The sequence below is a fragment of the Alosa pseudoharengus genome, unplaced genomic scaffold (genome assembly GCF_046254945.1).
Source record: "Alosa pseudoharengus isolate Yale_2024_CS ecotype anadromous, Long Island Sound unplaced genomic scaffold, YU_APseudo_1.1 YU_APseudo_1.1_scf_9, whole genome shotgun sequence".
NCBI classification, from domain to species: Eukaryota; Metazoa; Chordata; class Actinopteri; order Clupeiformes; family Clupeidae; genus Alosa; species Alosa pseudoharengus.
This window is the reverse complement of record NW_027468881.1, coordinates 14,918,547-14,929,789: the sequence shown is the minus strand read 5'-3', so window position 1 is coordinate 14,929,789 and position 11,243 is coordinate 14,918,547. Positions and strand designations below refer to the sequence as shown.

Genomic DNA, 11,243 nt, shown 5'->3' with positions numbered 1-11,243 from the left:
AGAAGATGGCGTTGTCTCTCTGACTGAGAATGTAACGCAAGGGCAGGTTTCACCAGTCTTGACTTATATTGGCAGTGAGGTAGAAACTTGTATTACACGTGATGTGGACACGACACATAGCGATAGTAAAAATAACGAGTCTGTTCTAGAAACCATATTATGAAAGGAGACATTTTACAAGTCATAGGGAAAAAATGATTTGTGCGGAAACCTTATTCTGCAACGCTCCACTTAAATAAGAGTTGTCTTGCATTGTTTCCACTTTGCTATCCACTGGATGTCAGCTAAGTCATGGATTTCCCCCCTGTTCGACCACTTTATAGGAGAAAACTTTGGTTAAAAAGTTGATTAAACCATGGGTGACTTCGTAGGCCAGTCTCCAAACAACGAATTGGGGGAGGGGATTCAGAAAAAGTATCAGCCCACAACTTTACTGACTGACGCTTGCCCATGGCTCCACCTTGCGCATTTTTTCTTCGTTTTTCAGTGGCGTGCGTTGATTTCATACCAAAGCCATACTTTGAATTCCACCCTTACTGTCAAACCAGAACAAATATTTCTCCAAAACAACGCACTGCTCAAGTGAATGCACAAATCATTCAAGACTTTGCCACAATCGTCAGAGGTGATATCGGTCAAAGGTACGTGCTTTAAAAACTAATTCATTCCTTTGTTTCTACGGCTTTGTGGGATCGGGCGCAGTTGTATGGAAGTTTTCAAATCTTTGCCATATTTGAGATTTTTCCCTTCTACTTCCTGTGACGGGAACAAAACAAACCTACAAGGATTTTCATGAGCACTTTGTATGATAGGAATTTTGTTTATAGATATCATCGTAGAACTTCAACACAACACAGCCCACTTTGTGACACAGCATCTCACCGAGCTTAGTTTTCTATCGCCGTAACGTTACATTTTGTCGGACCTTTCCTGCTGTAACAGATCTTCTAAGGGTAGTCTAAATGCTTCAGACGTGTAGGCTTATCCACGGGAGTGTCTTAGGAAGTTTTTAAATGTTGCCGTTGTTCCCTAATCAGTCATTGTTTAAGATACTTCACCAACTTTGTCTTAATAAAAAAAAAGATTTCGTTATTCGCTAGAAAGCTTTCCATACACGGAGAGCACGGTCAGAATTACTGATTTAATCGACACAGTAGCCTACCCTACATCACCTTATATTTAGCATACCTAGGTAGGCCTATCTTTGAATGTGGTATTCAACAATGACGAGATTCTTGTCATTCTTATGAACTTCTAGTCGTGAAAATGGTATTCGGGAATGTCATTCAACAATTATCTGTGTTGTTTGCAGAAATCGTAGATGCCGAAACGATAGGCCAACACATAATCATAGTAAAACTGAGGTCCTCAAACTACGGTTAGAAATGTTTTGCTCGATGTAAAGGATAGGGCCTATGAGGGGGCTATCACACGAGATAGGCCTAGCCTAAGTGTTTTGCAGCTTAATAGTTTTCAATGAAAACAAATAAGATGACGGTGCGTGAAATGTACCCAAGTGAACAAAGTGAGGTTAGCTATATCCAGTTGTAAAAAAATAACGGTAGGCTATTTATTTACCTTTTGCATGGTGGGTAAGGTCTGTGTAAAGAATAGCCTAATTTTCCACATTAACTAAAATGTCAGATGAATAAAATGCTGATAAAATATGTAGGATTAGGCTATTATCTTGAAAATAAATGCAAACACTCACTTTGATTGAAACATTGAAGAATAATTTTGGAAGATTTTGGAAATCTTTAGATAGATAGATAGATACTTTATTGATCCCCAAGGGGAAATTCAAGTATAATATTAGTATCAACTTTATAGGCCTACTGTAATATAGCATTTACAAACAAGTACCAGTCAGGATACATAATATAAAACGGAGTAATGGATAGTCTAAAAACGGAGTAATTGTAGCCTATTGCTACAATGTCACATGGTGTCAGAAATCAGAAGAATTGTGTGCAGTCCATCTCCATTGTCATGCCTATAAAGCAATATTCAGTGCATCCAAAAATAACTGCCTTTTTGAGATCTATTGATGTTTATCTGACACAGTTTGTTTCACATCACACATATTACAGTGTAACAGTTACGCTCATAACATTTTTTGTAACACTACAGTGTTCTACTTTCATCATTTCAAATGAAATCTCAGCAACTTTAACTTTCACAGTTGTCAATGTAAAGGAGGCTGTTTTGTAATTTCTAGCCTATTTTACTATTTGACTTATTACACTCATTTAGTTTTGCATTTGGTTAATAGATTGTAATAATCAATGTACTGGTGTGATATAAACTATGTTAAGTGGGTATTGTCAATTTAGCCTACAATAATGTCAAATGTGATTTTGTTGATCTTGAGTTCTGTTTATCTCTACTGTCCTGACATCACCTCAATTAAATCCCTATGTAGGCCTATGTCATACAGACTCAGGGGTTAATTCATATTTCTGAAGAGCTCCTCTTGAGGATATTAAAACAGCACTGGCTTTATAGACTTAGTGCACTTAGTGATTGATCAGTAGTTCCCAAGAAAAATGGCATGCACACTATAGTTACCATAGGGTTTGTGCTGTGTGTGTGTGTGTGTGTGTGTGTGTTGTGTAAAACAGAAATATGCCCTTGTCTTGTGTCAGGTACAGGTATGTCTCTTTTTCCAGACTCTTAAATTGTGTTCTTCCAGTCTGGTTGGGATATGGATGATCTTTTTTCCCCGGCCTTCTCTCAGCCTGTGGCACTGCTTTTTTATTTGCTTTTGGGACATATGTGTGTCTGATTCCCAGCACATGCACCTAGTGTACCAAATTCCATCAGGAAGAAATACTTGCAAATATTTCCATACCAGTATTTTTCTTTGTGTATTACATGGGGCGCTTTATATGGAATCTGCACTACTTAGGAAACCTTATGGCATGAAATCTGTGGCATGCTTTGAGCACAACGCAAGGACCGTTTACTGCTGTGTGACTGAAATCAGATCATGGTTCATGTGTTGCTTTGTATATCAAACCATTATGCGAATGACTTATTGTAAGCTATCCCATACTGAGATTTAAATTTTCCAAACCCTTTGGGAGATGGAAGTGCTACTCCCTGTGTTCAGTCATTTGGGCTTGACACATTTGCCTTGCACTACAGTGATGATGGTGTAAAATATAAAGGACAATGCATAATCCTTGTAATATATACTTTTCTATCTGATCATTTATGGATGTAGCCAATGTATGCCTATGTTGTGCACATGACCAATCACTGGTGTGGTAATAAGGTGTGATGTCAGCCAAATTGACTTTGCCATTGCACTATTCTTCTCATATGAGCCAGTATCACATATGTTCTTCAGCTTAGCAGGACTTGAATAATTTGAAGACAGTTGAAAGTAACTCATGGCTGTTGAGACGATTTCTGAACTATGCCAGTGATGTTACTGACGTTAAACATAAAAGATCCATGAGGAATGGTGGTGAAGGCACACTGTACAGCCGACAGAACTTAAATGGTTCCTCCACACAAAAAAAGAAAAGGAAAAAAAAATCTTGCAGATGAGGCTCTACATCTGTGTCCATTTCCTGCATGTGTAATCAGACAGGAAGTGAGAGGAAGTTGTTGGAGAGTGGAGATACTGTTTGGCCCCTTGTGTGTAGTTAATCATGGGAGAGTATGAGCAGTAGTGAAGAGGCTCCAAGTCAGAATGTCTCCTAAATCCAATCAAATGATGGCTTTGAGAACTGGGAAAATCAAGGACTTTCAGGAGTCAGGAGCAGTGAGATGAACTGAGGTTAAAGTGGTGATATAGAGGAGTTCCATGACCAAATTGATACATGATACATATTATTCACATTATGTATATTGGCCTAGTACAGTATTTAAACAGTTTTATCATATATAAATCTAAATGTAAATAGTGGCTCCATTTGAGTTGTTTAGCATTATATTTTTTAAAAGATTGAAGCACTCAGTGTACTATGAAATAATGTACTATGACATGATGCTAATGTGCCATGACCATCACAACCAAAGAAAGACAGCTCAGTTTGATGCTTTCCTTATGAATGCACAGATTATTCTCAACAGCCCTACATATAATTTCAAAACTGGGTTGTGCTAGACTCAGATTGTGGGCTGTACTTCTTCCCTCTCTGAAGTCAGACTCGTTTTTCTGGTTGGGTGGAGGAGGCTGCAGCAGGTGATACCCAAGTCATTAGATTTTGTTGCTCCAAATGAAAGAGCAATATGCAAATAAGACATTGGTTTCATTTAGATAAGGAAGACTTCCCACCTTCTCTTCAGAGACCATTAAGAAAGCATTCAATTGAGTTTTGTTTTAGTATCACTGGCTACATTTACAGTTTCGAGCTCAGTATCTAAACAGTACATTTTAACAGTCGTTTAGTATATTGTTTATTTGGAATAATTTATGTTGTAATGCATGAAGTGACATTAATTCATCATATCCAGCAGCCATGTAAAATGTCTACTTATGTACAATCCGAATCATTTGTAGCCTGTATTATAGCGCAGTTTGTATATGGTAACATTATGCGTCATGCTGTTTTCTCAAATACACAACCGGGTTAGCTGGTTAAGTGTTTTCCTCAGGCTAAATTATAATGCAGTAAAACCGGTGTCAGGAGGCCATTCTGGCCCGTTTGGTCTTCTAGCCCAACGGGCCCATCAGACAAGGCAGTCCTGCTCTGCCGGGCCTTAAAATGTCTTCCTTATCTGTAATCTGACCGGAGAGAACAGCTGCTCCTTGAATGCTGGTCCTGTTGTTCTTTGTGAGAGGGCATATGCTTGTGTGTGTCTCTCTCTCTCTCTCTGTGTGTGTGTGTGTGTGTGTGTGTGTGTGTGTGCCTGTGTGTGCGTGTGTGTTAAGGTCAGGCAGTGGGTGTGTATAGTTGAAGGCTTGCTCTCTGCTGACAGGTGTTACCGCTTCTACGAACATAAAGGGAAAAAAGCCTCAAAAAGTGGTGTTCATTTTGCCTTACATCAACTCATGGTCTCTATTTTGGATCAACACAAAGTGTAATTTTCAGTTCTGTAGGATACTATATATTACAAATCACACATATTATTATACAGTTATATATTATGGTCATCTATAGTGTTGAGTCTCTAATGAAGGAGCTAAAACTTTGTGCCACTAATTACTTCAGAAGATCAAAGTTAAGCAGAACTATATGGTACAATGCACAAAACTACAGTGGTTAAAGTGTCAAGTTATTTTGACATTTTCATCTACAAATTAAGCTGTGAAAATTCTAGTGTAAAATAAAAAAAGTAAAGCATGTTAACATTATTTTGTAAAGATGTTTTTATGCTTTTAATGCAACGTTTGAAAATAACGAAAAAAGAAGTAAGTGCTTTGAATGTTTTAGCAAAGATTCTGTCAGCCGGATAGCTGGGAGCTTATCTTCCTCACAGAGGTCAAAAGCTTAACTTCAGGATCGCCCAGCCTTAATTTGTGAATGTGGACTGGATCTTGCTCACAGATGTTGGTGTGCGGTTGACCTGCAGGTCAATGTTTACTTCTCACTTAGAGGGTAGCTCAGGCCAATTTGGACTTGTTCAAACAGGCTCCCACCTTTTGTTTGGTTTTTTCTTCAATTGTGAACCAAGCCTCTCTTCTCTGGCCAGTGGTGGTTAAATGTAATTGCTTTGGTTTCAGAGGTTAAATAGGTTTTTGTCATGGCTAAATACAGAGTATTCAGTAAAATGCTTGGAATGGCGAGGACATGTTTAATAATTTTTATATCAGAAGTGAAAAAGTGTAATAAGTGCATTACAATGCCTTAACTGACATTGTCGTATTACACGCAGACACAATACATTCAACTACTGAAATTCTTGCCCGAGTAGGAAGACTTATTACAATGTGGAGATCCCTTCTTTTTCTTTTTCCATCTTAAAAGTAGTCTACTTATGATGTGGAAATTCTTAATGCTATAACTCATTCAATTTTATGAAGATTTATTAGCTACTTGACTCTTGGTGCAAACCGCTCTATGAGCATTTCAGGCTGTGCTCTGGTAAGCTAATATAAAAACAAGTCATGATTTGGCCCTTCCAGTGACGGCTCTTTATGAAAACAGCTATTCTTTTATTTTTTCTTCTGAGCCAAAAGGAAAAATTCTGTTAGGAAATTCTAAACTCTCTTTCTGGGGGGAAAGTCGGGGCTGCGGGATAAAATGGAAACGATTTTCATTGTTTGCTCTCTTGCTTTGCGGGCATTGGGCTATGGCCAATGTCTCTTATGTTCTTTTTGCTCCCTGTCACAACTGTTTAAGGACTACGCCGTGATTTTTTTTCTCTTTCTTTAAGCATAGATGGTTTAAGAGTTTAGTGTTTCTCTTAGCTTGCAGAACTGGACAGGACCGAAGCCTCCAGACACGTTCGTCTCTTCGGGGAGAGATCCTTGAGTTTTCTGGGCCCTTGTGGTCACCTAAATTGGTCAGACGAGCCACACACCCCCTTCCTCCTCTCACTCACGCCCCTCGTGACTCCTTTAGTCTCCTGTCCTTTTTTGGACAGGGCTGTTCATAAGCTGAGAGAGAGAGGGAGGAGAGAGAGAGAGAGGGAGAGGGAGGGGTGCGAGGGTGACACAGGGGAGCTCCCAGGGGGTTGGGGGGGGGGGGTCGCAGAGGGAGGAGAGAGGAGGTTTGTAGCTCTATGGCGCTGTTGCTTTCTTAATAAGGGCATGTCTGGAATTTCAGACGCGCTCCCCAACACTGTTGATCCATGCCGATGCCTCTCCAGCAAATATCAGAGTTTAACGCTCGGCCATAATCTTATACCAACTTTGAGATGGCAGTCTTTTGCTACGTTCCCTAAAGCCAGTTAGTGTGGGGTGCCTGATTGAAACTGTGTGAAAGGAGGCAATGAGAACACTTAGCAAGTCATGTGGTTATTTGTTTTCTATCCCTTTTATCTTGTAAGAGTTCCTTTTTTATCTATACTGCAAAACTGGAAAATAAATGACACAGTGGAAGCTTAATAGCCGCCCCTAAATTACTACCGTAACTCAAATGCAGTGTATCTTCATCAGTTGTACTGTTGTAGAAATGTATTTGGAAGAGTCTCAGTTAACCTCATTAACAGAGTAGCACTGTTCAGAGTAGGTAAGTACGGCATCTGAGAGCATTTGAAGAACTGTTGAGTTCATTCATTTTCATCTCTTTCTTCTTGTCGTCTTTATTTTCCTGGTTGTTGAATGCAACACACAATAAATTATGTTGCGGTGAAGTCTTGTGTGCCCTAACTCTCAATGGCAGCATGTACTCATTTCTGTTTGTTCGTTTCCTCAAGAATCAGCGAAAAATGTTAACCCCCGAAGCCCTATTTTTTTCCCCCGTCTCCCGAGCAATGTAGATTTGGAGGACATGGCTCCAGAAATGTACAGCCCCTTTAAAAAGATGCCTCGGCAGCAGGAACGCCACAATGGGATGAAATCAAACAACCACAAAAATCCTCTGCGGCATGGGCTTATTAACGTCCTCTGTAAACTCCATTTCATTTCAAGATATTTTGGATTTGTTTTACATGTGGCCCCAATCACGGAGGAAAACTACAGCAAGGGCTTAAGAATTTGCAATTTCCTCAAGAGAAAAGAGTTACTAACAGGTTAGAGTTTAGGGGGAAATTGTATTGCATGCACTGGTGAGGAGAGATGGCACAGCAGACGGGTGAAACCGGGCGCGCTCATGGCCCTGGTATGAGGTGTGGATGTGGTGGTGTGTTGTCATAATTGTGATCCTGTCGCTGAATCTCTCACAAAATACTGAACGTCATATCTGTGACATTTTAACCAACTCGAGATCCGTGGAGGGAGGATAACTGTCAATAAAGTGCTGCATCATCCCGGGTTATTGTGCTCCTCCTCAGAGTCTTTTGTTGACCTTCCAGGACTGTCTGGTGGATATTTATGAGTGCCTCATGGTCGGTGCATTTGCCCATGATGGCTTAGACGGTTCCCCAATGCCAAAGCTATTTATACCAGCTCATCTCGTGAAAGCCGTAAAGCATTGCCAGTGAATCTGATATCTTACCACCTGAATTGCAGTTGACATCAGGAGTCTTAAAAATGTGTCACCTTGCTTGGCAGGCCTGGCCAAGCTTGTTGTGCCTGTCCAGACAGACTTTTTTTGGTTGTTTGTTGTTTCCTCTCCTGGTCTCCCCTTTCTATAGTTGCATAAGCAGATGTGCTGCAGACTGATGTGCATTACTTGTGCCAGTGATCCTGGGGCTGAGGTGGTGGTAATGATTGTTTATTTAAGGCAGGCTTAGGTAATCTTCAGCTCATGACAGCACCAACCACCTGAAATGATATGTAGATGGTCATTTTATACTCAGCAGATTTTACCTTCTTGTCAGTTTAAATGATTTTAGTTTACCAGTTATATACTCAGCAGCTTTGATATGCTCAGGTGATTATTACCCTGCAAGACCAGTGGTATTGACAGTAGGATTCTCTTTCTTTTCTCTCTCTTCCTTCTGTCTGTCCTTTCCTCTGACACTCTTTGTGTCTGTTTGGTTGTCTCCTCCTGTCTCTCTCTCTGTGTGTCATCTCTCTCTCCATCTCTCTCCATCTCTCTCCATCTCTCTCTGTCTCCTCCAGCAGTCCTGAGTGCGGGGCTCTCGGTTGGGCCCAGGGGGAGCCGCCACCATTGCATCCAACGAGTGGAGCGCCAACGGCAGCCCAGAGGAGGGCCGCGAGGATGGGGCTGATGGGCTGGACAAGGCGGGCATGGACGGGGACGCTGAGGGCGTGTGGAGCCCCGACATCGAGCAGAGCTTCCAGGAGGCGCTCGCCATCTACCCTCCCTGTGGACGCCGGAAAATCATCCTCTCCGACGAGGGAAAGATGTATGGTGAGTAATCCACTGAAGGGAAGTGCAAACAGCTACTTGGCCCAACACAACATGAAAAGTGGTCTGCAGAGATGGTACTATATATTCCAACTATTAAACAAAAATGTGTGTTATGTTATTTATTTATATTAGAGTCTTGTATTCATCATCACAAGACTTCATTGTTCACTTGTGCTTATACAGTACGTCTGTGGACTGTGGATAGTAATGCAGTATGTCTGTGGACTCAGAGTGTCCACTGATATTAAAGCGATGGTCCGGAGTAATTTCACCCTAATTTCACCCACCATGACCCCGAGCCAAACACCCTCCCAGAACCTTTTTTCCCTTGGTCGAACCCTGGTCGAGTAGCGCTGTCAGAAACTAATGATGTTCTGCAGTCGTGATGGAACCAACTTTTATCTCATAAATTACCCCACTAATAATGCCCTGAATGGTACGAAACTTCTGCAGTAGTTCAACTATGACCTTTAGTCCAATAACGAGGCATTAGAAAGTTTGTAAGTGCAACAGGAGTTTATTTAAATAAGACTTGCCTGATTATCTGCTACTATACCGCTGCGTCGACGTTTCTTCCGTGATTTGGGAAAAGCCCGTAAAAGTCCTGCCGACGTTTCTTCCGTGATTTGGGAAAAGCCCGTAAAAGTCCTTGCAGGAAGCGATTACATCAACGTTTTTTGGTATATACAGTTTTTAATATTTTTTTTCCGAAGTGTTTACAACTTAGTGTTAACTAATAATTGTTGCAAACTGGACTACGAACAAAATATTAGTGCATTCCTGGATCTACATCCTTATGCATGCTTCCTGCCAGGACTTTTACGGGCTTTTCCCAAATCACGGAAGAAACGTCGACGCAGCGGTATAGTAGCAGATAATCAGGCAAGTCTTATTTAAATAAACTCCTGGTGCACTTACAAACTTTCTAATGCCTCGTTACTGGACTAAAGGTCATAGTTGTACTACTGCAGAAGTTTCGTACCATTCAGGGCATTATTAGTGGGGTAATTTACGAGATAAAAGTTGGTTCCATCACGACTGCAGAACGTCATTAGTTTCTGACAGCGCTACTCGACCAGGGTTCGACCAAGGGAAAAAAGGTTCTGGGAGGGTGTTTGGCTCGGGGTCATGGTGCAAAGGACCCTAGGGTGAAATTACTCCGAACCATCGCTTTAATGCAGTTTGTCTGTGGACTGGGAGAGTACACTCATGGTAATGCAGTAGGTCTGTTGCCTGGGCAGTGAAAAGCTCTGACTCATTCCCTCAGTGGGGGGTCTGTAAGCAGGCCCTTTTCCCATTATTGGACAGTCACTGCTGTGTCACTGTTAATGATTCAACACCTCTGTGCCAGTTACAGCCTCTTAAATCCCCGAATGCAAGACATTCAAGCCAACGCTGCCAGGCCAATGGACAGATGGAGTCTTGGATGCCATACTGTATAGCTGGTGATTCAGTGTCAGTGGTGAATCCGAGGTGGTGGCTCTGCTTAACTCTAGCGGCGTGGTAGAAGTCTTTGCACTGGCTCCTGTTCCTCTGTCTACTCTTATCTGTCCTAAACGGTGATTGTGGCAGCAGAGGTGTGATAGTGTGTGTGTGTGTGTGTGTGTGTGTGTGTAATTGTTTGGGTGGAGGTCATGGACGTTTGTGTGAGTTTGGAGTTTGCGTGGCGGTGGGGGTCGTGGATGTGTGTGTGTGAGAGAGTTTGCGTTCAAGAGCTTTGTTGGGGCTGAAAGGAGTTATATTTTGACCCCCCCTTGTCTCCAGCTCTAGAAAAGTTCTTTGGACGGCGGCCCAGATTCCGATCATTCTCCCCGCTTGCTAGCAAGAGGGGACGGGCATTCCAGAGCAACGTGGGCCTGGGTCTGGGCCCGGCCGTGGCCCGCGCGATCTGAACCGCCGTGACAGGATACATAATCCTGACGCGACAGAAGGGGAAGGTTTGTTTCAACGGCCAAGCATTTTCTCCTTTTGTGGTAGTGCTGGCTGACGAGGCCGACCTCTCCTCTGCGCCCCCCCCGTCTCCCTGCTCCACCACCCCACACCCTCCCTGTGTCTCCTGGTCAGACTATCCCCTTTCGCTCGTCATACTCGCCACTACCACGCGTATGCGTCTCTCTCTCTCTCTCTCTCTCTCTTTCTCTCTGTCTCTCTCTCTGTCAATCTCTCTAACCCCCTCCCTCTCGCTTTCTGTACCGCTCTCTCACCTTCTATTTCTCTGCCTCTTTTTCTCTTTCTCTGCTTATCTTTCTCTCTTTCTCTCTCTAACCCCCTCCCTCTCTCCTCTCTCTCTCTCTCCCTCTGCCAGTCCGACCTCAGCCCCAGCTGAGTGGTGTATGTCACCCCCCCGGCCCCCATGATGTAAGGATC

At 42.3% G+C, this 11,243-nt stretch overlaps 1 protein-coding gene across 10 annotated transcripts in view; it reads left to right on the top strand.

Annotated features, from left to right (window-relative positions):
• Nucleotides 1-475: 475 nt before the first annotated feature.
• The window catches only part of tead3a (TEA domain family member 3 a), a 33,180-nt gene continuing 22,412 nt past the window's right edge, over nt 476-11,243 (top strand). For 5 of the 10 annotated variants that reach the window (XM_076277062.1, XM_076277061.1, XM_076277058.1 and 2 more), the window contains exons 1-2: nt 477-641; nt 8,624-8,876. In XM_076277062.1, the coding sequence (XP_076133177.1) occupies nt 8,753-8,876 (124 nt within the window). In that variant the 5' untranslated portion in view covers nt 477-641; nt 8,624-8,752. Of the gene's footprint in view, nt 642-7,106; nt 7,128-8,623; nt 8,877-11,243 lie in introns of those variants that run through there. The other 5 variants (XM_076277059.1, XM_076277057.1, XM_076277055.1 and 2 more) reach the window with 4 other exon arrangements.